The sequence below is a fragment of the Aaosphaeria arxii genome (genome assembly GCF_010015735.1).
Source record: "Aaosphaeria arxii CBS 175.79 unplaced genomic scaffold BU24scaffold_2, whole genome shotgun sequence".
In the NCBI taxonomy this organism is placed as follows: domain Eukaryota; kingdom Fungi; phylum Ascomycota; class Dothideomycetes; order Pleosporales; genus Aaosphaeria; species Aaosphaeria arxii.
In genome coordinates, this window is record NW_022983475.1 from 1,999,163 (window position 1) to 2,026,189 (window position 27,027).

At 52.7% G+C, this 27,027-nt stretch overlaps 10 protein-coding genes across 10 annotated transcripts; 6 read left to right on the top strand and 4 right to left on the bottom strand.

Annotated features, from left to right (window-relative positions):
- Nucleotides 1-142: 142 nt before the first annotated feature.
- On the bottom strand, nt 143-4,803 carry BU24DRAFT_418814 (uncharacterized protein). Its single transcript, XM_033527058.1, has 4 exons — nt 4,685-4,803; nt 2,720-4,612; nt 2,427-2,492; nt 143-2,361 (listed from the first exon to the last, which is right to left on the bottom strand). The coding sequence occupies exons 2-4, from the start codon at nt 4,449-4,451 to the stop codon at nt 515-517; spliced, it is 3,645 nt and encodes a 1,214-aa protein (XP_033387566.1). The 5' UTR covers nt 4,452-4,612; nt 4,685-4,803; the 3' UTR covers nt 143-514.
- BU24DRAFT_115162 (uncharacterized protein) lies at nt 4,535-5,053 on the bottom strand. The gene is made up of 2 exons (XM_033520834.1): nt 4,685-5,053; nt 4,535-4,612 (listed from the first exon to the last, which is right to left on the bottom strand). Exon 1 carries the CDS (start codon nt 4,931-4,933, stop codon nt 4,691-4,693), a length of 243 nt encoding a protein of 80 aa, XP_033387567.1. The 5' UTR covers nt 4,934-5,053; the 3' UTR covers nt 4,535-4,612; nt 4,685-4,690.
- BU24DRAFT_418815 (uncharacterized protein) lies at nt 4,706-6,454 on the top strand. The gene has a single exon (XM_033527059.1). It carries the CDS (start codon nt 5,174-5,176, stop codon nt 6,074-6,076), a length of 903 nt encoding a protein of 300 aa, XP_033387568.1. The 5' UTR covers nt 4,706-5,173; the 3' UTR covers nt 6,077-6,454.
- Nucleotides 6,455-6,588: 134 nt separating this feature from the next.
- BU24DRAFT_418816 (uncharacterized protein) lies at nt 6,589-8,530 on the top strand. Its single transcript, XM_033527060.1, has one exon. It carries the CDS (start codon nt 6,652-6,654, stop codon nt 8,341-8,343), a length of 1,692 nt encoding a protein of 563 aa, XP_033387569.1. The 5' UTR covers nt 6,589-6,651; the 3' UTR covers nt 8,344-8,530.
- A 3,142-nt stretch (nt 8,531-11,672) lies between these two features.
- BU24DRAFT_418818 (uncharacterized protein) lies at nt 11,673-12,483 on the bottom strand. The gene has a single exon (XM_033527061.1). It carries the CDS (start codon nt 12,353-12,355, stop codon nt 11,981-11,983), a length of 375 nt encoding a protein of 124 aa, XP_033387570.1. The 5' UTR covers nt 12,356-12,483; the 3' UTR covers nt 11,673-11,980.
- Nucleotides 12,484-14,616: 2,133 nt separating this feature from the next.
- Nucleotides 14,617-17,272, top strand: BU24DRAFT_115199 (uncharacterized protein). The gene has a single exon (XM_033520835.1). It carries the CDS (start codon nt 14,783-14,785, stop codon nt 17,033-17,035), a length of 2,253 nt encoding a protein of 750 aa, XP_033387571.1. The 5' UTR covers nt 14,617-14,782; the 3' UTR covers nt 17,036-17,272.
- Nucleotides 17,273-18,125: 853 nt separating this feature from the next.
- BU24DRAFT_335437 (alpha/beta-hydrolase) lies at nt 18,126-19,592 on the top strand (the record flags this gene model as incomplete). The annotated part of the gene is made up of 1 exon (XM_033523068.1): nt 18,126-19,592. A coding segment is annotated over one exon (1,467 nt), but the record flags the coding sequence as incomplete, so codon positions are not given.
- Nucleotides 19,593-20,509: 917 nt separating this feature from the next.
- Nucleotides 20,510-22,191, top strand: BU24DRAFT_418821 (uncharacterized protein). The gene is made up of 2 exons (XM_033527062.1): nt 20,510-20,747; nt 20,805-22,191. Exons 1-2 carry the CDS (start codon nt 20,675-20,677, stop codon nt 21,953-21,955), a joined length of 1,224 nt encoding a protein of 407 aa, XP_033387573.1. The 5' UTR covers nt 20,510-20,674; the 3' UTR covers nt 21,956-22,191.
- Nucleotides 22,192-22,935: 744 nt separating this feature from the next.
- BU24DRAFT_489236 (uncharacterized protein) lies at nt 22,936-24,733 on the top strand. The gene is made up of 2 exons (XM_033533623.1): nt 22,936-23,760; nt 23,913-24,733. The coding sequence occupies exons 1-2, from the start codon at nt 23,235-23,237 to the stop codon at nt 24,551-24,553; spliced, it is 1,167 nt and encodes a 388-aa protein (XP_033387574.1). The 5' UTR covers nt 22,936-23,234; the 3' UTR covers nt 24,554-24,733.
- Nucleotides 24,734-24,868: 135 nt separating this feature from the next.
- Nucleotides 24,869-26,546, bottom strand: BU24DRAFT_386068 (putative feruloyl esterase; the record flags this gene model as incomplete). The annotated part of the gene is made up of 2 exons (XM_033524903.1): nt 24,869-25,238; nt 25,305-26,546. The coding sequence occupies 2 exons, from the start codon at nt 26,544-26,546 to the stop codon at nt 24,906-24,908; spliced, it is 1,575 nt and encodes a 524-aa protein (XP_033387575.1). The 3' UTR covers nt 24,869-24,905.
- Nucleotides 26,547-27,027: the final 481 nt, after the last annotated feature.

The window sequence follows — 27,027 nt, forward strand, 5'->3', positions numbered from 1 at the left end:
ACAAGGCGCTATCACAGATATGCATAGGTGAGTCCATTCAGATATGGAGATACACCTCTCTGAGACTCAGCACACTTTCAGGCATGAGGATAACAAGACTTCAGATCACCCACGGCGGTCACAGGGCGTTATCATAGATACTTTCATTCCACCATTAGCACCCTCTACGGAATCGGATGTCCTATATCTTGGCTCAGAAAAGCCCAGCACTCGTCGTATCACTACTGATCAATGCATGGAACAGGATGTTTACAAAGAAAATACAGATTCACAATGCTGACTACGTACACAGGTTTAAAGCTCAAAATTCCACGCTCCCAATGAGTTCTCTCGCGACAATGACAAACACACACATCTCGCTACTTCGGTTTAGGTCAAGAGGGGGAGGAATGACATGGGCGGGGTAACAAAACAGATCTATCGAATGATGGACGTATGCAAGAAGCTTTGGTGGGTGCAATTAGAGGGAGGTCGGGCTTTTTGCTGCAAGGACGATGAGCGAGGGTCATGGGGTTTAGTTCCATCCAACCCAGTTCCTGGACATGACTCTCCAGACTCGGACTTCACCGGAACGGAGGTCGCCCATACGGAAACTCTCAGGCTTGACCTTTTTGCTCTCGCGACCTTGCTCCCAGACCCTAACCTTCTTCTTCGATCCATCCCATTCCATGACGACGCCAACATGGTCAGGTTTGCCGACGTCGACACTATACTTGGCGTGCATAGCACCATGCTTTCCTTGAAATTTGGCATTGCGGAAGCTGATGATATCTCCAGGTCGAATCTCGTCGTATTGCTGGGTGCTGGCGTTTGCAAGGTTGGCATAGACAAGCGCACCGAACGAACGGGTGGAAACAGGGCGAAGCGCACTGGCGTGATTGCGCAAAAGCTCATTGATCAACCCATGAGGTGTTCCGTCACCAACGACGGTGTTTTGCTTGCTCTCGATTTCCTTGGCAATGCGCTGGCCAAACTGTTCATGGGCGGTCTCCAATTGATCCTGGCGCAGCCGAGCTGGGGGAGGTTCTTGTCGCTGCTCCAATTGAACGTCCGACACATTTGAAGGATTGAACCGTGCAGTGAGGACCGTCTGGGAATAGTCCATGAAAAGAACAGACACGATTTTCTCTACTTCATCACCGCAACGAGCCTCATCCGTTTGGACCAAGATGTCCTTGCGGCCCTGGAGCGTAGGAGGAGCCATATTGGGTTGGGTCCACCAATGAGTTGAGGCACCAGAGTCGACTTCACTTGCCATGTAGTCCTGGCTAACAGAAGGTCGGGGTTGGTCCATCGAAGCACGGCCTTGCTGCAAAGACCGATTAACATCAAGCGACTTTCGAGCAGGAGCTCGCGCCGGCTGCGAGGACTCTGGGGGTGGCGGCGGTGGTGGTACCCTTTCTACCGGAGGAGGCGGTGGCCGATGAGGTACTTGATGGGGCGGCGGCGGAGCCTGCGGAGGTGGAGGGGGTGGCCTATCATGCGATTTTCGTGGAGGTGGTGCCGAATAGAGGTCGTCTTCTTCAGACGACTCTTCATGATGATGCGGAGCCGGCGGGATCATTGGAGGAAGTGGAGGAGCGGCCGGGGGTGGTGGTCTGTTTTGAGGTGGGGGAGGCTGGCTTTGTGGCGGTGGAGGAGCCGCTCGAGGTGCTGGTGGTGGAGCCGCTCGAGCTGAAGCAGACGGTGTGTTATACCGAAAAGGATCATAATCGTCGTCATCCTCTTCATGGAAATCACGAGAAGGCGGAGGAATTGGTGGAGGAGGTGGAGCAACACGAGGAACATCAATGGACCGCCTCGCATCCATGGACTGCCTATGCGGTGCATGCTGGGGCAGTGGAGGGGGAACATTCCTTGGAGCAGTAGGAGGTAGAGGTGGTAAGGTCGGAAGCTTTGGCGAGTGTACTGGAGTGTCGTCTGCCGTCGTACTCTCCTCTTGGCTAGACTCGCGGGTGTGCGCTTTCAGTGCATCTTTATGCGTGGCACCGGGCGCGATGTCGGTATCATAATCACCTTCGTACTCGCTTTCTCCTTCACGGTCGACTTTACTGCTATGCTTGCCGGTAGGAACTTCGATGGTACCCTGGCGAGATGGAGGTGCTGCAGTTGGTGGTGGAGGCGGGGGAGGGCGGCTAGCAGATGTGGGTGACATTGGTGGGCTTCCAAATGGAATTGGGGGCACACGCCTGTCAGGAGAAGTCGTGACTTGCTCATCGGGAGCAATCATCGAGCTTCTTTTAGAAGAGAATCCTCCCGATGTTCCAGGCGGACCTGTCTGATTCGCTTGAGCATCTGTCAATTCGTCCCCAGACTCTGAACCAGGAGTGGGAGAGCGGATTGGAGGTGGCACAGGGCGAGCTGCGATTTTGAGTCAGTCCGATACTCCGCATTTACGAACAATGCAGGAGAAGAAGTATACATACAAGCTGATGGAACTGGTGGGGGAACTGGCCGATCCGCATGTGGGACTGGAGGAGGGACTGGTCGCTCTGTGCGCATTGTCAGTGGTTTATTCAACGAATAGACGAAGAGGTAAGAGTTTGTATGTGCCACTGCGGACATAACATACTGGACACGCTCACAGTCATCACATACTCCAAGCCGCTATCAGACGCAACGTACGTCTTTGATAACGTCTCAAAGCCAGACAACTGGAAACAGTCCAAATGTTTACGCACGAAAGCGTCTACATTCACTCGAGGAATCAATGACTTACTCTCAGTAGGAATTGGCGGGGGTCGATCCCCTGTAAGCGTGCGCTGGGGAGCTGGGGGAGCCACATCTTCGACATCCGGAACTTCCTCAGCCGCACGACCTCGGGTGATGGATTGGTGAATTTCGTCTTCCTTCTCGACTTCCAATCGCTTGTCTTCGGCTTCAGGGCTCTTCACTTGCTGCATACCTGGGATTGCGAACATAGGCACTCGCTGCTGCGGATACTCCTCACTATCACCAGTGGACTTCTTCTCCGCCGGCTTCTTTTTCTTCGGGGGCAGTCCTCCCATTGGAAGGCCACCTGGAGGTCCAAACATGGCACCCATTCCCATTCCTCCACTCATTTTCGCCATCCGCTCTCGGAGCTCAAGCTTGCGCCTAGTTTCCGCATCCATCTCATCCTCTTCCTCTTCCTCTTCCGCATCTTCTTCCTGGGCACCTTCTTCATCGCCAACATTTGGCTCCCTGGGGGGCGCACCAGGGGCTCTAGGAGCTTGTGGCTTCCCGCGAACCTCATCATCGTCAACACTGGTAGAAGACCCACCGGCATCTTCGGTTTCACCAGCTCCAGATTGGTCGGCATCGTTGGCATCGCTATGGAGGTCCCTGGCGGAGTGCGAGGCGTCTGTTGCCTGAAAGCCACCGGCAGATCGTGGCGGACGAGAATGATCTATCGAACCTCGCTCTTTGGTATCGGCAGTGGATACTTGCTCTAACGGAGGGCCTTCAAGTTCAGTAGCTCCGCTCTCGTATGACTCGGTACGCTGTTTCATTGGAGGTTTCCTTGGCTTCTCCTTCTGCGTTGCGGCAGCACGTTGCGCTTGTTCGGCTTGCTGCTTCTGCAAAAGAGCAATACGCTCCTTCAGACTCGTCGGTTTGGGCTGATCCTCCTCGTCGCCGTTTGCAGTATCACCGGATGGACCAGACAATCCTGCCCTCTCTGCATTTTCCATATCCTGAGCTTGTCGCTCGGCAATTTCTGGATCCTCCTCGCGCCTGTAAGTCTTTACCGGAGGTTGTTCGCGAGTTGGAGGAGGGACATATGCATGGCGACTGGGTGGAGGTGCAACAAATGGCTTCTTGATAAAGGTTGATGGTGCCCCACCTGGTTTGAACGGCGCAATCGGCGCGGCGGCAGGCTGGTTGAACGCAGCAATGCGGTCACGGAAAGCATTGGACTTGGCGGCAACAGGCGGCGGTGCCTTTTTGGCAGCTGGAGCAGCCGCTGGAGCAGCCGCTGGTTGCGCTGGAGGTGGTTTCGAGGTAGCCGGAGCTTCCTGCGGAGCTTCCACAGACTTGGCACTATGTGCAGATTTGGGTGTGATGGGCGACAATGGAGATTTGACGGTTGTGGGGATCTCGACAGGCGGAGGCTGGGGTTTCGAAGGCGCAGGCTCTTCCTTCTGAGTTACGGGAGCTTCCTGTTGAGGCGCGGGAGCTTCCTGTTGAACTACCTCTGGGGTGGGAGGAGCTGGTGCAGTCTGGGGTTGCTCCAATGGCTTGTATCGAGAAGTCCGGTTGGGCCGTGGTGGAGGCTCAGGTTCGTACTTCTCGACGAAGTTCTTCGGGAACAAGCCATCCTTGCGATTCCCACTGTCATCAATGTATTCGCCGACATACCAGTCATCGCCTTCCAACTCGGTCACGGTTATGATTTGGCCCACGGAGAAGGTCAAGTCATCCTCGTGGGGTGACGAGTACTCGTAGACGGCCTTGACCTTGAAATTCGGCATAGCGGGGAGCGATTGCCACGCGACGGGAGGGAATCAGGATATGCAACGACTCTGGGAAGCACCCACAGCTGTCTTTCCGCCGCGTGCGAGCTGTCGCAGAGGAGATTGATGGCTGCTACACAGAGCCTTTGGTGAAGCGGTGGTCAAGGAAAGACGTGGGACTAGCCGCGGCAGGCAACGTCAGCTTGGCCAACAGGCAATGAGGGGCAGCGAAGGAGGAGATGAAGCCTTACCAGTCACTATAACATGCCCATGCAGCTTTGGTTGGAATGGTGAAATTGTACGAAGTACGTAAATGGCGGAAGAGGGATGGGAGGCTGCCTTTGGACTCGCAAGCGTGTGCATGTACCGGTGCCGTCGTCATGCAAAGCCAACAAACGTGGGCGCAGCCCCATTCGATCGCCCCCGCGCCAAGACAGACAGCTAGACTTCACTTGATACAACAGGAGTGGACTACTAGTACAACCAGTAAGAGCAGCCATTAGATTGCCTGCTCGAGGCTTTCTCACATCATTTCTTCTCTTCTCTCCTGTTCTCTCTCTCTCTCTCTATATACATCTACGCAGGCGTTTCCCCTATGCTTGGAACTAGCATACCGTATGCCAGTACTATGAAACGCGACCTAAAGTAGCCACCCGGTTGAAGAGCTTGCTCCCAGGATCTCCCTTCTTTTTATAACACCACAACTGCTACCACAGTCAGAATCCAGACAACGACAGACAATGCCACCAAATCCCATCCTGAACAACTCTACCGTCTCGACGAACGCACCCCCTGAGACCAAGGCAGTCAACCAGCGCCACCTCAATGTAGCACTTCAACATGCGAACATCATCGAGCAGCGCAAGAAGGTCGAGGCCCAGGTACTGGAATCTATCATAGCGCTCATGGACTTCCCGAACTCTCCAGACGCAGATCCAAAACGTCCCTCAGCTTCCGACGCCACTCTGTTCCGAGAGCACCTGGTTCTTTTTCAACCCTCAGACTACGACTCGCTCATCGAGGAACGCAATATTGCGGACAAATGCGGATACACACTTTGTCCACGTCCGAAGAAAAAGACGCGGTCAGGGGCTAAAAAGCAATTTGTAGACACTGAGAGAGGTGTAGAAATTGTAGACAAAAAGGTGCTCGAGGTTTGGTGCTCAGAGGATTGTGCAAAGAGAGCTCTCTACGTGAAGGTTCAGCTGAACGAGGAGCCCGCATGGACGCGACCGGAGAGTTATGGTGAGAAGATTGAACTAATGGTTGAAAATCCGGAGGAGCACCACAAAGTATTACCGTTGCGCCTCAAGAGCGAAAACCTTACTCCGACACCTACAAAGCCTAGCGAAGAAGACGAGATCGCAGCGGCATGGCTCGCACGAGACGATGCTCTGGCAGATTTGGCAATTGAGCGTGGCGAGAAGCCTGGACGCTTGAGTAAAGCGAGCAAAGATCTCATGACTGCCAACATCAAGGAGCGCGTCGCCAGTGCAACTCCTCCTGTTGCGCCTTCTCTTGATGACCAACCTTCCCAGGCGCACATGGCCATTGAGGGGCACGTACCAAGAGAAAATCGAAGAGATCAACAGTTAGATGAGGAGGATGACACTGAAGATTGGGATAGACACCTTCCAGGGTGATCAAGCCGCCTTAAGAGAGATCGATCACAGAATGAAGACTCACAAGACGAATTGCCACTCGAGCAGCTCTCGCCTACATAGACCACTTTTGACTTTGGAATGAACAGCTATACACAGGGTAAAACTGTGTATATCACGGAGAATTCCTAGCGACATCTCCGGTACAGAAATGTACCTAGCAGAAACCTTCAGCTTGGGAGAGATGTGAGGCATAAGGGTTGGCTTGATTTTGCCGGCCAAACTCCAGTAGTAGGAGATGGATTGAACAGGCTATTCAGCCATAGCTATCACCCATGCAAAGATTCAGCCAGAATAAACTCTGCAGCATCTCCATCACCATTGTCATAGCAATAATTTAAATATTACTGAACTATTCTGTCATGATCAGTGGCATTCGCGATGTTATCCGTGACCTTAGTCAGCGCAAAGTTCCTCCGCAAAGAAGCTCGGTCCACCAACAGGGCAATACATTCTTCCGTTCCGAGCTCTCGAGAAATCTCACGTCGTATCAACAACTATTGAGTACAGCACACTCCAGCCGCCATTGCCGACTCGCCAGCGGCTGTCGCATCACAATGTCTCTCAGACGGCAGAGTCTGTCGCCAACGGCGAACTTGCTCCGCAATTCCCGCCTCTTCGCCCTCCCGAACCCTCTCCCTCGACCCAGCGTTGCCGAAAGTTTTGGCTCAGGAAGCACCAAGGAATCCGACAGTGCTACTATACCCTACCCGACACATCAGGCCATTGCAACAACTCCCAGCTCTGCTGCCCGTGGTGATTGGGGTCTGAAGCGGCCACTACCGAAACGATCGCGCATTTTGCAGACCAGCAACCCTGTAGTACGAATCAAGCAATGGGATTCTATCGAGCACATCACCGATTTCGACTCCGCAACCGACCATGTACGAACAAGACAAAAGTTTGAGGAGCTCAATATCCCGTTACTCAAAGGACTGAGTCACTTCCGTGACACAGATCTGACATATACGCCCCCAAAGAGTGCCTTCGAGAAACGTGCAGACATCACCTCATATGACGTTGAGGATGGACTTGATGGAGCGGCGATTTTCCTTCGCGCTCTTAAGGAGAGCAGAGTCAAAAGGGAACAGGAGAACAGGAGTACCAAAAAGGCCATGCGAAAGGCTAAGGAATCTGGCGAAAAGGTCGACGAAAGCTTCGAGGCTGCCAGGTTCACTCCGTTCACGCCACCGTCCCAGGAAGTATTCAAATTATCCAACCCCCGTTGGAAGAATGATGGTCCATGGCTACCGGGAATGAGTGCGACAGAATTCACCAGCTATCTCAGTAAAGAGATTTCAAAACGCAAGAACGAGTTCTCGAGGTATCTCGTTGAATTCGTCAAGGGACAAATTTACACAACACGACGACATGCATCATCTCAAGCGGAGACCATCCCAATTGATGCAGCAGAAGCAGAAGCTTTCCGTCAAAAGAAAGAGAAGGAATGGTCGAACATCACTGCTGCAGATGTATCATCGGGCATTACTGCCCTCCGCGCGCAATGCGCCAAGGATCCACTCACATCTGATCTGGTCAACAAATTGATAATACCATTCCTTCGTCTGCCTCCCATGAAACTCAAGAGCACCGAGTTCGGCGCGAATCCCAACTCAAAGCGCGCCATTGATAGCTACCGCTTCTCTGACGACACCACGCCAGCATCAACACACCCCTCCGCTGGACTTTCCTACCTCCGCACCAAGGCATTCCTCTCCAACCACCCTATCCTCGGACCTCAAGCCCTGCCGACTCCTATCACCTCACGTGTTGTACAGCCGCGACAGACATCTAATACCACAGAAACCACTGCACGTCTCGGCGTTGCAGGTTTCGTCACCGAGGACGAGCACAGCAAGATGACGTCGATGGCTACTCGCGGATCCGCCAGATTCGAATCGGGCATCCAGACCCTCGACGTCGATACGCACGGAGGCAAGAAGGTTCCCGTGCAGCCTCAATTCGCCTCCGTAAGCCCCGATGGCAAGGTGTTCATCAAGGTCAAGCGAAGTAACGGTCCGGAACTAGCCGTCTCCCGAGGCCAACTGGAGGACAAGCCACCGGAGAGAGAAGGTAACCAAACCACCTCTCTGAACGATCTCAGAAGCGGACGCAGCGGTATTCCAGAGCTGGACGCACAGGTCGGTCTCAGTGAAGAGACTGCCAGCCAGGGCGCGGACCAGTTCTTCAACATGTTGAAGGATGCCGGTGTCAAGGAGCAAATCCAAACACCACCGGGCAAGCAATGATACTCTGGAACAACATCAAAAAGAATAGAAACGCCGAAAATGTCTGTAGGATAGCATGGTAGAATTGAAAGTGTTTATGCATGTATTGGTACATTTGATGAGCACTGGTTAGATCACGCTTCGATTCTGTATAGTACATATCAAAACACCATGATCATCTCGAATTTTATCGAACCAATTCTTCCAAACATATTTTATTCCGTGTGTACCAAGTAGTGAGAAATTCTAGTGTTAATCTTATGACTTGAAATAGGTTGTGCCGTCTTCACGAAATATTTTGATAGTTTCATACAATCTTCACATCCACAACTAACCCACAGAATCACGACACACAACACTTCGAAGCAACGAACTCCACAACACTGAACAAAATCTTCTTCCAATACCCTCTCCATCGTAAAGTCTCACGCAACTTCTCCAAAACTTTATCACGAATGACTCACCTTGGCCGCGTCACCCCTCGGTCCAAAAAACCCCGCCAGGCATTTCTCAGGCACGAATACCTCCCCCTCAAACCCCATCCTGAGGCCTTTTGAAAAAAAATCTTCTAACCACGCGGCCGGCCGGCCAGGTTGATAGCGAGGCTCACACCGGGCTCACTTCTCCTCCTGTCGCCTCCCCTCATGAGGATACGTACTTACCGGTGGAGTGCGCATTTGTGCGCGCGCACCGGATAAGCCATCCTCACGCAGGCCGTATCAAATCTGGCAGAATCCGCGAAGCCAGCATGTGTAGACTAAATTACTAACCCACAACCCTGATACGACCCCTCTCGTCCAATCGATCGGACGTTGGGACACAGATGTCAAACCTACGTCTCGGGCATGGAGACGATACTGCACACACGACGCCACGTGAACACGCATAACACCACCCTACACGTCAACCGTCACCTTGCGCCGAGCGTGATAACGTGGTGACGGCGACGCTGTGGTAACCGTGATCCCACCATGCCACCACCGTCGTCAGTACCTACCAACCCAACGCGGAAACCCGCCACCGGATCATTATCCCGCAGGACAAGGCAGGGCAGGAAAAGCAAAAGAAGGGAAGAGAGGAAGAAGTCGCGATTCCGACAACGAGGGCGTACATGAAGACACATGCACGCCCAAACGTCCGCGGCGCCGCCCATCGCGCGCCCTCGAGCGAATAGAAGACACGGGAATGATGCTGCAGCCTTACGACGGCGAAATGGGCGGGCGCCGCGCGCCCATGTCGTGTCCGTTCTCAACGCCTACTTCGGGAGAATAGGATGATTTGAGATATCGGAAAGGAAGACGTTCAATGCTGACTAACCACTCCGCACGTTGCTGCCTTTCAATCGGATACCTGCCATGCCTGAAGGAAGTTTGACCCACACGCCAGGGCGGCGGAGGTCGTTAGGAAAGTTGTTTGTTCAGCTGGACAGGGGTCTGTGGGAAGGTGAGGTTAATGCTCCTTATGGGGGCCGGAAACTGTGGTGCTTGGTGAGGTAAGGCTGGGAGGTGACTATCAGGATACATTATTGTAGGTATGGTGCTAGAGTGCGGTTTGGTGGAGGTTTCTGACTAGGCTAGGGTGATTGGAGATAGATGCATGATTAGGCGCCCCAGGGCGTGTGATTGGATGGTGGGATTGCAGTGCATGTTTTATATGGGTGAATGTGTGTATATGGATATACAAGAATGTAGGACGGCGGCACAGTTCGTGGCGAGGGGGCGCGGTGGACGAGGCTGGGTAAGTGATGCCATTGCTGTTTCATTCATGTGGTTTTCCAGTATGAGAGGGAACATTGGCATGTGGATGCGAGTCGGCAACCCCGTTGGGAAGGGGAGACGGAATGTCTAAGCGGAAGGATTTTGAGTATTGATGTTTCTGCTGTCGGTGAGGATCCGGGTTATCGATAGATTGATTGATGAGAGGCGAGGGGGCGCGGGATCGGTGGGGAAATGTGTGACGAATGGGGAGGATGAAGCTATGACTTTTTTTTAGATTATTCTCGGATGTGATGATCAATCTTTTTTTTGGTTTCGATATTATTGGAGTGAGACCACATGATTGTATTTGGAATGGACGAGACATTTCTGTGTGAAAGTCGGGCGACAATGATGAAGTCATGTTCATGGTCGTGTGTGCGCGTATTGCAAATGCAAGTTTGCCTTTTTTTCTTGTAATTGATTGGCATGGTCAGGCGCGTTGGCTTCGTCAGCGGGTATCGAAGATCGCTCTCTATTCATAATCTCGCTGATAAGATTTGTGACAATCGTGATCAGATCTGGAAACACTTGCGCGCCGACATATCTGCATTTGGCTTTGGAGCACAATTGAGCGTCGTCAACAAGGCTCCCAATCATGGCCACCCGCAGATCGGTGGTTGGATAAACGGATTTCCCATGCTCGTGACATCGATCTATCAGACCACCCATGGGCATTTTCCCGCGCGAGAGATGCTGTTCTGTGTAACTTTGAGTTTACTTAGCAAGCAAGCATAGCCATAATGGTCAATGGGAGCAGCTGTGCCGCAGGTGAGGATGCGGGCGTGATGGCCCTGGCCCGTCGGCCATTGGCCTTGCAAGGACTGGGCAACAGTCGGGAAACGCGCATCTCAGATGTATCCATACCGGAATTCTGGACTACAGAGTCATGGATACGTCGAAATATGTCTGCCTAGCACTGCTTGTGGGTCCTTTAGCACAGTGCTTGAGCCTGCTGTTCGCAGTAGCGTCAGGACGGAAGAAGTGCTCAAAGGTGGATACCCAAAATCGGTAGGGTATGCGACAGTGGATACACGAAATTCGGAAAGTCAGTATAGAATCCCATGGCGAATCCGAATGGCTCCATGGTGTTGGAGGCGAAGCTGAGTGAGACGGAAGACGCTTGATGTTGTTGGAGGTTGTCGAGTTGTCGACTGAGCCACTGAATTACTACATTGGGACTAGTGCGAATCCTTGAGGCTGGTGTTGTGGCTTTCTTATCAAACTACATCAGTAGTTCCGTATGAAGTAGCGCAATCGTTGTACGGGAAAGGAAAAAATCATTTGGACTGGAAGATTCAGTAGATTAGCCGTGATTGAATGATTGATTGAACTTGGAAAATCGGCCGATGCCCAGATTACCGCCCTTTGATTGTCTGTCGCGTGGAAGGTTTGAAATTCCGATAATTGATGAGCTATATTTGGCGATGCCTGGGGCATCAGCGACAGCCGACAGGGAAGCGAGATTTGCAGATCCCCGTCATCGTCCTTCTTCCCTATGCGACTGCTGTAGACTCTGATTCGTGCAATGTATACTATGTAAACCATAATTCAGGATTCTATCGACAAAGGTGAAAGAATTCAATCTAATCTAGATCTACATTAAACAAAGACTGCTACGCCGTACGCGCAACACCATGCACACAGTACAAGAGACAAGAGACCTATTGATGATGATGATGCTGGCCAACGAGCCAAGCTGTGGCGGCTGTCAGCTGTGGCTTTGCACAAAGATACCTCTCAAAGCAACTGTCCTCCACTTTGTAGCATTTGGGTTGTGATCTAGTTGAAGTGCAATTTCCGTAGGGTTACATGAGAAGCAACCGAGTCCACAGAGAGTCCTCATGGCTTTCAGGATGGCAGCGGGCACGTGGTCACGGTAGAGTGCAAAGATCAACGGCCTGTCAAAGAAAAAAAGAAAATAGCAGCCCCCAAATCCCCTGTGCTACAGTCCGCGTAACCTGTGGCTGTTGCGACAGGCTGAGGAAAAATGGAATGAAGGGGTGGCACAACATTCGAGCCGCTTCGTCAAGCGAAGCTCCAGCCAACGTAGAGCTGATGAGAATGACGACTATGATGAAGATGTGGAAATTATTGGGGTTGAACGTGGCCAGCTTGCCGTCAGTAGATTCTGTCGAAGGTAAGCAACATCGGGCAGCTAGATACGGGCTGGCGCTAACAGCGATGGGATGATTGAGTTGCTCCAAATGACTGAACAAGCCAGGTCTCGGACTGTCAAAATTGCTTTTGTCAGTTTCCATGCCCTTTTTTGGGAACATGGAAGTGCAAAGAAACATGCGACTCCCGACTTCGGCCGGCCGACAAGGCAGCAGGGCGATCTTTTGCTCACGCGGACCGGGGAGGATTTGCCTCTCAGGATGGTATTCGTCAAAAGGACGGAATAGATAGCTATCCTCTAGGCAGAGGGAGTTCTCGATATTGAGGGAGATGTTTCATGGAATTGGACAGATGAGTGGAGTCGCAGTGTTGGATGAAAGGAGTAACTAGATCTTCCATGGCCCATGCCTCCATCTCGGAGGCTCGTGCAAGTGCACGTACATGCACATCCGGGACCTACTGCGAACGGTGAAAGATTTAGTGGTGCATTGTTGGTACAATGGGTGTGAGGACTGAGGAGCGGGTTGCTCCCGTCTGTGCATTCTCTCATAGAAATTCTGTCGATTTCTATGTAAAAGACGCTCGGACGTGATACAAGTACATGTGTATGCGTTGCCGTGTACCTTAGGTATAGCCTATAGGTAGGAATTGTAACCACTTGTAGGTGTCTACTCATTCCAATTCCTGCAGAGGTTAGGCGGGTAGAAGCTTAGACAGGAGAATAGGAAAGCCGCCTATTTCATTCGTCAATGTTGAAGCAGGTGGGAAACAAATTGGGTTGGATAGGATGAAAGCTAGGATATGACTGGACGCTGGATGCGTGTGCGTGTGCGCGTGCATGGGCAAGAATACCTCGTAACAACAATGATGATTGATGGTCGATGGTTGATGCTGGATGGCCGTGTTTTGGTTGGGCGTGCGTGCCCCCTCCCCCCCGTCCCCGTCTCCCGCCCTCCCGTCCACCACCTCCACTAACCGCACAAGTGACATCCCCGCACGACCCAACGCACTCGACACACGACTCTTTCCCTCTCCCTCTCCCTCTCCCTCTGTCACTCTCTCATCATCCATCTCATCTGGCATCATCCCATCATCCTCCGTCCCTCACCAGCCTCAATGTGACAAGATGATAATCCTCAGTGGGATCCTATTGGGCGGCGATGCTCTTTTCCAACCCCTAAGCATCCGTGCCAGGCACGGATTGTGGCCTGCCTGTGGCTAGTGAAAGCGACATAGCCTCCACATTCGCCAGGTTTGTCAGACATTCTCCAGGCCTCCTCCCTCGGTCGCCTTCAGCTGTCACCGCTCCTCTCGACTCCTCGAAGGCCGCACCGCGTCCGTTGGAGGCTCACAGGACCGTAGACCAGGTGAAGCACCATGCCATCTTCACTACCACACCATGGTGACCATGCGGTGAATTGTATGCGACCGTCTATCTACACTAAACAAAACCATGGCCTCGCCTTCGTTACCTCGCCTCGTGTGTCTCGTCACCTCTAGCCCAGGTATACGACTCCGTGCACCCTGTGTGTGTTGATTTTCTGAGACATACCACATCGCGCCATGAATGGCCTTGTCGCTCACTAGGACTGAGCTGATATTGCAGTTGAACTCTGATTGCCGGCGGCACTATCCATCTATCGTCATCATCACAGACCAGCGGGCAGGCCACAGAAAAAAAAGCTCAGGGAACAGGCCCTATGGCCAGGGTCTACCATGGGCTGTGGCTGATTTCTTCTTCCCTGAGGCAGTGTCGTGAAGCCCTTTGGACCCCACCGTCCACCCTATGAGAATCATTCACTCTGGTCGTTCATGCGCAGTCCGATGCTGCCCATCCATCCGCCGCTTGTTTCTAACGCGTCCGGGCGTCAGTCCTTGCGCTCGTTCTTGGGAGCGCTGCTAGTTCCTTTTTCATCAATTTCGCTCGGCCGGCCAGTCGCTGCACGCTCTTTTCAGGCTGCAGTTGCACTCTCCAGCAGACTGCCACACAGACTCATTAGGGCTGCCACTGGCCTTTCTTTCTTTTTAATAACTACTGTGCATGCCTCCTTCCACCTTGCAAATCATTCTGCACGACATTGCTCCTATCATTGCTACTTTCGTCGCACCGACCATCTTCTGCTCTGGTCATTCCGCTATATATCGTTGTCGCCTCTCGCCGCTTACGTCCTGTTCTATTCCCGACTTGTCTCAGTTCGGATATCCTCTGCTACCATTTATATATTCACCACCATCCACAACTTGTTTCCAGGTATAGGTGACTCACCTTCCATACTCTCTCAATCATTAGACGTTAGATTGCCTGTCACGGACCGAACCGACAACCTCCTGCAGCAATTTACCGTCCATATACATCCCTGCTCACCCTATTGGCTCGTTTGTTTGCTCTCTTATAGTCTGGGTTTCGGGCCTCAATCCGGAAATCACACATCGCAACCACTGCTACACCTCGTTGATAACCCTAGCCAACCAACTAAGCCGTTGTCAAAAGAAACGGGTTGAGGTTTGAGGGTTGAGGCAGTGGGGATCTTTCCTGCCGAACCAGTACCCAATTTTTGAGCGAGATCCAACTACTACTACCTCAAACCATGTGCAGAGTAGACGAACGCGTTTACGTTCGCCCGGACGGCCGGGAGAGTGTGTTCGAAGAGACGACGAGATGTCATCTGGCTCCTCCCAAGAGGCTTTGCTCCAACGTGAGGCGGTCCACCAAGAGATATATCACGCCTCCTCCCATCTCTCGCGATAACTCCAACTCGCCAGCGTCGAACAACCCACCTACACCTCCTGGCAGCTACCTGGTCCAGGAACGCCGGCCATCCGAGCGTCGTCAGTCTGCTTCTCATGACAAACGACGCGAAATAGTCATCAGCATTGGTGGATCTCGAAACAAAGACAAGAAGTACTCTACCAAGCACAAGCGAACTTCCCTCGCATCGGTCGCATCGAACGATATTGCTATCGAGTCTCCGTCTTCAGAGGCGTCCTACACGCTTCGAACAGGCTTACCGGATACTCAAATTTCTCCCAATGACCACCCAAGCTATTCCACCCGTGAAGCCGTTCCACTTGGCCACCGACCTACGCTGTCGGGCTCGTCCTTCACCTCCAGCCAAACACCTTCGTTGGTAGCTACTTCGGATCCGGATTCCCCTACCACAAGGCATCGTCCTCGCTACCCCCCAACCTATGTGCACAATCCGCCCACCACATCTGGAATGCCTCCTCCTCCTCCTCCTCCTCCTCCTCCTCCACCGCCACCACATGGATCATCACGTGCTCATGATGCAGCGACTGCTCCATCTTTGCCGTATCGTACAACTACTGTCATGCCCAGTAACTCTTCGTCGGGAGAGAGCTTTAAAACAAGCAAGTCGGCAATTGACCCGTTCATGTACCAGGATCTTCCCCCTCCTCCGCCACCAAGGCCGGCTGTGGACGAGGTGGCCCCAGAAATCCTAGGTCGCGGGTCCTTCCGCGAACGAGCGCGCCAGGCACAGGCTGATGCTGAAAGGAAGAAGCGCCAAGAGGAAGAAGACCTTGAGCTAGCCAAAAAGGCCCAGAGAGAAGAGCAGCGAAAGGCCGAAGAGTTCAAGCAGGTTCGGTTCGATTTAGACCGTCCAAAAGCAAGAGAATACGAAAGGGCACAGAACAGGATTGCCCAGAGTGAAAAGGACCGTGCCGAGATCCGCGAAGAACAAAGACGGCGCAAAGAAAAAGAAGCTGCAGAGGAACGTGAAAGGCGGAGAGAGAAGGAAGCAAGAGAAGAACGTGAGAGGCGGAGAGAGAAGGAAGCGAGAGAAGAGCGCGAGAGGCGTGAAAAGGAAGCGCGCCGCGAAGAAGCCAAACGTGACGGGGCTAGACACCGCAAAACGGAAAGACAAGGTGATAAAACCCGCGAACGACGAAGCTCCCGGCCGCCTCCTCTCAGTGGATCGAATGAACCCCGGCAGGTTCGTCGCCCTTCCATATCCCACGAGCAACGAGCCGTTCGGGACATACTCCTGGCCAGTGAAAAAAGGACCATTGAACAGGAGCGGGACGAAGCAGATCGCATCGAGCAGGACGAGAGAGCTGCCGCACTCATCCAGCAGCAACAGACTACCAGCTACTACAATGCACGCGCTGCTCCTCCTGCTCCTGTCGTGATCAACAATGAGGGTCCGGGTATGAATCGACGCAATTCTGTTACCGGAAGACGGCCTAGCCTATCAGGTGGACAGCGTCCAACCGGTCTGGCTCGAACCAACAGCCAGCGTCCATCATCTGTAGTCATTCAACCTGCACCGCCAGCTGGCCTGCCGCCCATCAACACCAACCTGCCGGTACAGTCTTCCCAGTATTCCGGTGTTCCTGCCAGCGCAACGCGTGCGAACCCGCCTACTCTAATACAGCCAAGCAAAAGCAACTCGGGTTACATCCGCCCTGGCTCTTCCTCTGCTCGCACATCAATGCACACATACGAAAATCCATTCGCGCTGCCACCAGGTCGAATCTCCAACACGAGTCAGGACACTCATGACAGCGGATTCAGTTCATTCGCTTCCGCTCCCCGGGTTCCTGATCCTTGGGCAAACAACGATTCGACTGAGATTGTTCCTACCACAAGCCACGCTCGCCAACCATCTGACGATCGCCACACTCTGCGTCGCCGAGGAGAAGAATTCCTCGACCGGGCAGCTCTCGGAGGACGAACGCAACATGCGCGAGCGCAACGGGCCTCGCAAAACTTGGGGAAGGCTGTCGGGTTCGAGGACGACTATGAGGACACCAGCGACGAGGAAGCTAACTATGGACCTCGCTTGGGGGCGAACAAGGGTCATGGTCCGAGGAAGTCTTGATTGGTTAGCCTTTGACGCTCACCAGTATTCCTTCCTTCCCTTTCTTCTGACTTTCTTTCTTCATCTTACATAGACTCGTTCTTGGCGTAGTCCTTCATCGCTCATCTTGTCAAAGGCATAAAAAAAAGGCTCTGGATCTTGGATAGATTTCCTTACTGTCTGCCATTTCGTTTATTTTCCTAATCATCTTCGTTCTTAATTTCTGTTGAGATAGACTCTTTCTTACTTTTTCTCCGAATCGCTGCCTTCACTGGCAACAGCATATCGTACCATAGCATATACCCAATCACACATGTATCGTCTTTTCATCTTCTTCTTGCTATACATCTTGATACCCCGTTATTAAAGACTCTTCTGTTTCGTCCATAACAAAAATATTCGCTTTTTCAGTTGATAAAACCTGATTGCATTTGGTAGGTAGCCGTGTATGCTGGTCGTGGAGGTGCAGTCAAAATAAGGAATAATAAAGTTTGGATGATTCGTACAACAAGCTTTAGCTACACTTCTATTTCTATCCTCTTTCACCACCACCACATGCTTCCTCTATGCAATTTGAACATCCTTGCCATCACTACCATCGACCCCCTCACCAACCACCAACCGGTAACTTCGGCCGACGCTCGCCCGCAAAACGGCCGACAACGCCGACCCCATACCTCCACGTCTCCACCCCAGATCTATCCCCAGATGAAATATCCTCCATATTCCTTGTCCTAGAATACCATGTAGACGATCCCCGGAAAATAAACTCCACATTTTCTTCTCCTCCCATAAGTACAATTGCCGAAGTAGCATTCGAATCATGTAGGAGTATAAATATCTTCGCCGCCGTATCCTTACCCTCCATCCCTCCCGTCTCCCATCTCCCCTCCTCACAATGCGTACCTCCATCCTATTCCCTCTCGCCCTCGCCAACTTCTTCTCTTTCAACTTCGCGGAGGCCAAGACATACGACAACTCCAACCCAACCGCCACAGTCCTTAACGGCACATACTCAGGTGTTTACTCCCACACCTACGAACAAGACTTTTTCCTCGGTATCCCGTACGCTCAGCCCCCGGTAGCAAACCTTCGTTTCCGCCTTGCCGAGTCTCTGAATGAGACCTGGGACGGCGTAAGAGATGCCAGGGCGTACGGGAAACTCTGCGTAGGCTACGGCCTCGACCAGACGTTCTACGAGCAATCCGAGGACTGCCTAACCCTCAACGTCGTCCGGCCCGCCAACCTAGAGGAGGGAGTTAAGCTGCCCGTGGGCGTATGGATCCACGGCGGGGCGTTCGCGAACGGCGGCGGCGGCGACCAGCGGTACAATCTCTCGTTCATCGTCGAGCAGTCCGTCCGCATTGGGCGGCCCATCATCGGCGTGTCGATGAACTACCGGCTGCACGGGTGGGGGTTCCTGAGCTCGAATGAGATGGCGGGGGAGGGTGCTACGAATCTGGGGTTGAGGGACCAGAGGCTCGCGTTGCGGTGGGTGAAGGAGAATATCGAGGGGTTTGGGGGGGATAAGGGGAAGGTGGCGATTTGGGGGGAGTCGGCGGGCGCGGCGTCGGTGGGGTTGCATCTTACGGCGTATGGGGGGAGGGATGAGGGGTTGTTTCGCGCGGCGATAATGCAGAGTGGGAATCCGGTGTTCTATGGCGTGCAGAATGGGACGCAGCAATCTCAGCCGGTTTTTGATGAGTTGGTGAAGGAGACGGGGTGCTATGAGACGGTTGATCGGGTGCAGTGTTTGAGGGAGCTTCCGTTTGAGAGGTTGAATAGGACGTTGGGGGCGTTGTTTTTGACGGCTGGTGGTCTTGGGCCGGTTATTGATGGGGATATCATACGGAATTATGGGAGTCTTCAACTTGAGCGTGGGGAGTTCGTGAAGGTGCCGATCATCACTGGGGCGAACAGTGATGAGGGCGCATCTCTTGGACCCAAAGGCATCAACTCGACGGCTGCATTCCTGGCCACGATATCGAACTTCCCTTCTTTCTTCCAGGAAGCCATCTTGAAAGCATATCCGGACGATCTCACGACGAACGTCGTTGCCAGTTTAGGAAACCAGCGGCCCGGTCCTCCATATGGCGCCCAGTTCCGCCGCGCGGCGACGTATTTCGGGGATGTGCTGTTCATTGCATCGCGGCGGGAAACAGCGAAGACATGGGCCGCTAACGGCGTACCTGCATATGCCTACCGGTTCAACGCCATTCCTCACGGCGTGCCTCCAGAGGTTGGCGCAGGACATTACAAAGAGATAGGGTACATGTTCCGCAATTTCCTTGGTGTCGGCCATCGTCCGGACATACGACCTTTCGACGGCATGCCGAAAGGTCACTTCGAGCTTGCGGATCTGATGAGTGCGAGCTGGGCGAGTTTTATACATGGTTTGGATCCGAACGATTGGGAGGGAAGGCCCGCTGAGGTGGAGCTTTGGCCAAAATACGATGTCGATACGCCGTTGGATTTCGTGTTTGATGCGAATGTTACGAGTTACGCTGAGAATGATACATTTCGGATGGAGGGTATTGAATTGATTAATAGGAATGCTCGTGGGATGTATCATAGGTAGTGCCATTATGGTGTTGACCGATTTTCATAAGTAGACTATGTTGCAGATCATGCCATGTCTCCGCCGAGGTTTGATAACACAACGAGCGAGTCTCAAGTGATCCCAGCAAGCCGTCCGATGAAGACGATGATTCGATTAAATTTCGAAGCTATGAAACGAGTTTAGCTAACACAAAGTTCCCTCGTCGCCGATTTTCGATGAGCGATATATGCATTTTCGCGCATAGTGGTCATTGAATTGCATCGACCAATGGAACGACGAGCCACTACGCGACGGTCCAATCAGGCCTTCTCATTTTGTTACCATACAGGCGGAAGACCATCATAGACATAGATCGAAGAAGAGATGAGAGCTGAACTGAATTCAAGTAAGTTGGTTGTTCTTGAATCAAGCGCGTGGATGTTCCAATCCCTGAGGCGGCAGTTTCATATATGTCACCCTATGCACAGAGCATTATGTACGAGCTTACTGTGTATAGTAGTCTGAGTGTGCGTTTGCTTTGTACTGCTTCCTACGAGATTGATATTGAATCATCTACAAACGAGAGAGCTGCACTTGTAGACAGCATCTTGAAGCAGCTGTTCAAGGCTGGGTGCCTCACCGAGTAGCAGTCTCGGTGGAGACCACGTTCACCGCCAGATCTACACTTCATTGAGCATTGCTGACTCAATCCATCTCTACGCAGGCAAGCAGATGCCTGGCGACAGAGCATGAAAGTCACAATAATGAGGTATTTAACAGGATAATTCGACAAAAAAAATGCTCATCTGAGGCATAATGAAAGGGAGGAAGATGGTAGAAGCACGGGACGCGCGTGAACATGTGACCGGTAGGTACGTTGCCAAGAAAGCTAGCGGCGCTAGCTAGCGAACGTGAATGTTGAGTGAGCTCTGTCAAAAAAAACCAAACCCTCGAACTATCGCTGCCTTTGACCTCTATCGCAATCTGTTCCGCTCGACAGACCTACGTGATCATCGATAATCATCAGTATACGATAGCTCCAAACCTCATATAAGCCTCCCTAGCTTCTGCATTAAGCCTATTTGGGCCGAACCTCGAATACATTGCACGATCGGGGCACCATGTCACCTGCCCCGATCATTCACGATGCTGCTACCCCGGCGACGCCGCCGCAAAAGTCCCCAAACTCTTCAGGTTAGTTCTTTGTGGATGTATAATTTGATTTGGATGATTCACTAACCTCTCTTCAAGCCACTCCCGCCACTTCACCAACAGACTTCGATGATATATTTCATGCCAAGTTCATGAAGATCATCGCAGACTACAAGGAAAACCCAACACGGGGACCACTTACCTCAAAAGACAGAAAGGCATTCATTGATGAAGCCTACCAAGAGACGGATCAAATGTTCTTTGGTGCTCGCGAGGGCTCCCTTTCTGACTACGAGATCAAGATGCGCGCTATGACCAAGGTTTTCTACAAAGTGCTCGCCGAAGAGCCTTGGTCAGAGGAATGGATTCGACCTCACGACGTAGAGCGTAAGCTTTCTCGATTCGAAATGCATAAGGACTCTGTCGAGCTTGCTGCTCAGCATGGGCTCCGCACCCCACGTGAGGCCATAACCGCCGCTCGCCATATGAATGTAGAGCTCAGCAAGAAGGCTGCCGACAATGAGAAGCCAGGCCCTCGTGGTCCTTTTGATGACATCGAGATCATTTATATCCCTGGTACAGTGTCTTCCACTGCGACAAATAAGATCGATCGAGACACAATCTACCCTGTTTCTGTAGCTTCTGTCGCCAATATCCTCCAAATGCATCTCTGCCGTGAGATGACCAAACCATACTCCATGGCTCAGAAGTTTGTCACCTGTACCGACGTCGAGGAGCTCATGCAAATGCGCCAATTCGCTTGTGACGTATGCGACTACGCACCTCATTTACTCGACAACGACAATGTTAGCTTGCTGTTAGTGCTGTTGATCCTCACACGTTCGGAGATTTGTCGTCGTTTCAATGAAAATGGGATCCGCATTGAAGGTTCAACAATCAGTCACCGGAGAGCGGAGTGCCTCAAGACGAAACTTGGATGGAGGAACGCGGACGAGCGCAAGCCTTTTGACAACGTAGCCATCGAAATCCAGACCCGCATCAGAAATGCCTGTTTCCCTGCGCCTCGTGGTGCCCGCGGTGGACGTAACTCCAAGGGCGCCCGAAAGTCCTCAACTCCGATAACTACTCCAATTGCTGCAGCTCCTCCTATGGGGTATTTCCCTGCGCCAGTGGTGCTGCAACCGAACGGTGTGCATCACTACCCGCACCCTGGGGCGTACAACGCCTACCATGGTACTCCTCCCAACGTTCCAGCCAGAAGGGTTGGTGAACCGATGGATTTATCTTAATTGCATTTTGCGACTGGCGCCCTCACCTCTTCATTCCCTGCATGGCTCTGGCGTTGGCAACATCATTTCATCCACGTCCTCTCTTCGAGAGATGCTGCAACATTCTGGACTAGGAGCGCACTGAAATGCGTGTAGCATCTCGTTTGGTGTATTGGTACTACCCTTGTTTTCTATACCCTATGAGGTTTGCCTCCGGAAATATTACAATATCTATTTGGCGTCCACAAGATTATAATATATAATGGATCATACAAAACGTGATAAATGAGTGAAAATGAAAAAACGAATAGCTGCATAAAGTTTGATATCCTAACAATCAGATGCTTTGAACGCCATCCATGGACGACCCAGTGCACGCGTGCTGCAAGTCTTTCCAATATGCCGGTATCGCGTGCGTAGTAAGAATAGAGATGCCCTTGAAGGAAACTAACCATTATTTCAATAACCTACAATCCATCCTTGGTATCGGTATCGAAATCGAAGCAGCCAATCCCTTGGCGCTGCAGGAATCCATCACTGAGGTTCGAAAAGTTGCGTTCCCTGGATCTGGAACCGTCAACACCACACAGGCAGCAATTTGAAAACCCTGATCCCTCACCACCTGTCTCCTAGAAATTATATACCTCCCAGTACGCGGCATCGCTTCTCCACCATGAGTTCTCATTAGTTCAGCCATCCATCGTTTTTCCTCATACAAAGTACAAGAAAGTCAACTCAACAGCTTTAAGACGACCATCGGTCAAACCGAATTCCGAAGCGCGTGGCTTTTAGGTGATTCTGCAGTAAGTTTTCTCCTTCACTCACCCCAACACTTCTCTCCCACAACAATTCAACCCACCCCAAAGGTCCACCATCAGTTCTCATCAGTTTAGCCATCCATCGTTGTTCCTCACTCAGACCATACGAAAGTCAACTTGAGACTACCTGCAGTCAAATCAAAGTCCGAAAAGCGTGACTTTTGGGTGATTCTACAGTAGGTTCTCTCTCTCACTTACCCTAACACTCGTCTGCCACGACAATTCAGCCTCCTCAAAACGTCCACCATCAGTTCTCATCAGTTTAGCCATTCTATCGCTATTCATCGCACAAACAACAAGAAACTCGCCTCAAGAAGTTTCAGACTACCAGCGGTCAAGTCAAAGTCCCAACAGGGTGACTTTGAAGCAATCTTATAGTAGGTTCTCCCCTTCGCTCACCCCAATACCTGTCTGCCACGACGATTCAATCTGCCCACAACTTCCACCATCCGCCTTCAACGGCTTTAACATTCTACAGAAAGATGGTTTCAACCAAATTCGGCGTTGTGTATCCTGGCTCTTCTGTTGGTCGTCTGCGAGCAGCAGTCAAGCGCGCGCACGAGAAGCGCAAGCTGCAGCAAAGGCTCCGAAGGCCATCTCAACCTCCAGCTGGAGGCCCACCAGCACCTTGCCCGCTTCTGGGCCTTGCCACAGAGCTTCGCCTTCGAATCTACAGCTTCATCGTTCCTCAGTTCCTCCCCGATGCCCCAGAGGAGGATTATCGCAGCCTCTACATGACGTGCAAGACCATCAAAGCCGAACTCGACGACGAGAATGAGAGAGGGGCTCGCAAGAGGTTCCAAAACATCAGGAACTTCATTCCTCAAGAGCTGGACGTGCTTTCCAAGACGACCAAGATCACGTTGTGCTTCCCGAGCAGAACACTAACCAGCGTGATGCTCGAGATCTTCGTCCTCCAATGCATCGAGATCCTCATGCCATCGCATCTCAAACAAGTCACTATCAGCATCAACGACAGCGAGGGCCCTGACTGGTTCATGGACGAATGTAAGGAACTTCTTGTTCTTCCTTCTCTCTCTTCTCTGCCATCTCCCCTCTCCCCCTTCGCCCTTCTCTTCTTGCTCCCTGATCTTTTCCCCAATTCTCCATCCCCCACCCATCACTCACCCCCAAACTAACCCATTCCCCCTCGAAAAAAGACTACCGCGGCACCGTCGCCATCACCACCCCCGCGACTCCAACAAACCGCCCACACACCATGGTCCCCCTCGCCACGACCATAAACTGCCTCCTCGTCGGCGACTTCTGCGGCCGCCACCGGCACCCGCGCGTCAACCCCTTCTGCATCGAGGACCGCATCCACATCTACATGGTCGCAAGGCAGTACGTCTCGACGCTCAAGTCCACCACCGGGTCCGCCCAGCCCGCTGCCGCCGCCGGGTCCGCCCAGCAGCATCCCACAGTAGCCACGCACAACGCCAACCTCATCGCCGCCGCCCCCCCTCGTACCGCCGGCGCCGTCGCCGCCGCCCGCAAGACCGTCAACAACATCCAGGAACTGCGCCTCGAGCATGAGGGCGAGAAGCCCGCTGACATTACAGCACCGAGTATCTACTCGTTCGTGCGGCCCGGGACCACGGAGGCGGTGAGGTGGTCGCCTGTGGTCGAGAGGCCGTGGTTGAGGTTGAAGGGGTGGGATGTCATGGCTGATGGGGTGGAGAATGGGAGGAAGTGGTTCTCGAGGGAGGCGCCGACCGCGTTTGTTTGGAGGCCGTATAAGGCGAGGATTTGGGAGAGGGTGGGCTGTAGGTGGGGGTGTAAGGTGTTGGATGAACTGTGATAGATCTATATGGGTGGTGTGTTAATGCGGATCTGTCGTAGATGTGATGGTGGAAGGTTTGTGGGGTTTGGGGATTTGGGTGGTTGGTGTTGAGTCCCTTCCTTCTTTGATGGGCCAAATTGTATGGGGACTCGACATCTGAGGCAAGGAGGGATGGGAGTTTTTGTCTATTCACTGTACAATGCTTTGCGATGTGTAGTCGACGTTGGGGCATGGCTGCGAACATCTGAGCACGACGCAATGCAACCACGACTAGTTCTCCGCAACGACCAGCCAACCACATACGTAGTACATCACCAATCACAACGACATCAAGTCGTAGAACAAAATATCAATGTATTGACCTTAACTTCTATAACTCCATCTCACCACCCTCACACCCCCAACTCCCATCCTTAAAAACACTCCTCGACGGCCAGGCACACAGCACCCTCTCCAGCACCTTCCCCTCTTCATCAGCCATACTACTCGCCTCCAACCTCTCCGGCGCTTTCCCATTCTCCACCCAGTCCACCAGCGCATGGAACGTCTCGTGCGGATACGCACCTTTTCCCCCAACCCCATGACCCAGTCCCGGAGCGAGGAAGAGGCGGTAGTAGTTTTCAATAGGGACATCCGGCGGGGAGAGAGCGGACGCCCGGGTGTAGAACAGAATGCTGTTTTTATAGGGGACTGCTGGATCGGCCTGAACATCTCACCCATTAGGTCATGTACATAGAAAGGTGGAAGATGGGGAAAGAGGGGGTCTTACAGTCCCCTGATACGTTATCATCTTCCCTCCCCTCTTCGCAAAGGCAGACAAGTCGTACTTATTCCCTATAATCCCCGCGAACTCATCCACGCTCTGCTTACGAAGCACCTCGAGTTCCCGCATCGTGAGGTTCGCGGGCGACCACTTTGGATCCTTTATGACGAACGTGCGAAGCCAGTTCAGCGTTAGGGGGTTAGGGTCGGGGAAACACGTGCCGTTGGTGCAGGAGGTGTGACCTGCGAATTGAAGGCTGGATTCGTAGCCTGCGGAGTGTTGGCGGTAGGTGAGTCCCGATGGGCGGTGGTTGTCGTTCCACACGCCGTCTGCGATGCGGACTGCGGTTTCGCTGATCGTGGTGGTGTGGTTGCCGCTCGCATCGCTGCAGTTGACGATGTGCCCGAGGACATTCCACGGGTCGAACGTACAGGACCCGGGATCCTGCAGGACGCCGTCCTGGACACCGTCGAGCATGTCGCAAGCTTCGATGGCGAGCTTCGTCAACGCGTCTAACTCGCAGGGAAACGGCGCGGCGCCGCTCTCAACCATGAGCGCGTGACCCCAGAGATACTCAACCTGCTCGTCCCAGAAGAGACCAGGCGCACACGCGGCGATCCCGTCGTATGCGTCCGGCCACCGCGTCGCGAGCTGGATCGCCTGTCTGCCGCCGTTGCTGCACCCGCTGAAGTAGGCGTACGCTGCGTTGCGGCCATAGTAGCTGCGGACTATTTGCGCGCCCAGGGTCGTCATGTCGCCGAGGCTGCGGTACGCGAAGTCCTCGAGGGCGTGGTAGTTTGGTCCGGATGAGGAGGGGGGGGAGGGGGGAGGGAGGAACCATTTGTGGGCGTCGCCGCCGTTGATGTCGGTGCTGTAGATGCCGGCGTTTGTGCTGTATGCTGCGTAACCTTCTGCGAGAGCGGCGTCCATGGCGATGAACATGTAGTCGAATAGTCCGGCGATGTAGCCGCCGCCTCCGACGGCTTGGATTCGGCCGTTCCATGAGGTTGGGAGCCAGATTTGGGTTTCGATTGATTCGGTGGGGTGGGATGTGTGGGCGTGGTGGATCGTGATGTTGCAGAATGAGACTTGGACTGGGGCTATGGGCCCATGGTTGGGGTTTGTGAAGGGTGGGGAGGAGGCAGTGTAGTTTTGTACGAGGTTGGATGTGAGGGATAGGATGGTTGCGTTGGGGACGGTGGGTAGGGGGAGCAGTGATGCATTGCAAAGGGTTGTGTTGGTGGTCATTGTTGATGGAGTGGTAGGTGTGTTCTCAGTGTCGAGGGGAGAATGGAGGCCTGTTGTTTTGCCAAAAAATTGTAAAACCCAAGGAGTGGGTGGGAGCATTACTTCTTGAACTTGTTCATTCTGTAGTTTACGATGTTCACGAAAAGCTGGGTCAGAAACTCCATGATGGAGCGTCATTGAATATGTAGACTGCAGTCGCGATAATGCACGGTTAATGTGGCTAAATGCAGTACGGGAACTTGTCATGTATATGCAGGTGAGCCGTCCTGAAGATGCAATAACTACGCTTGAAGTGGCAAGTATCTCGTGGGTTGTAGGGCCTGTTTCCGCCGTCGAAGAGAAGCACATCTGGTGTTGATATCTATACATTAGGGAAGTTCCAAGAACCAGTGCAATCAGATGGGCGTTGATAAATCCTCAACTCAAAGAGTCAGCGAGGCGGCAGACAAGCAAAGGAATTGAGAATATATTCGACACCAAC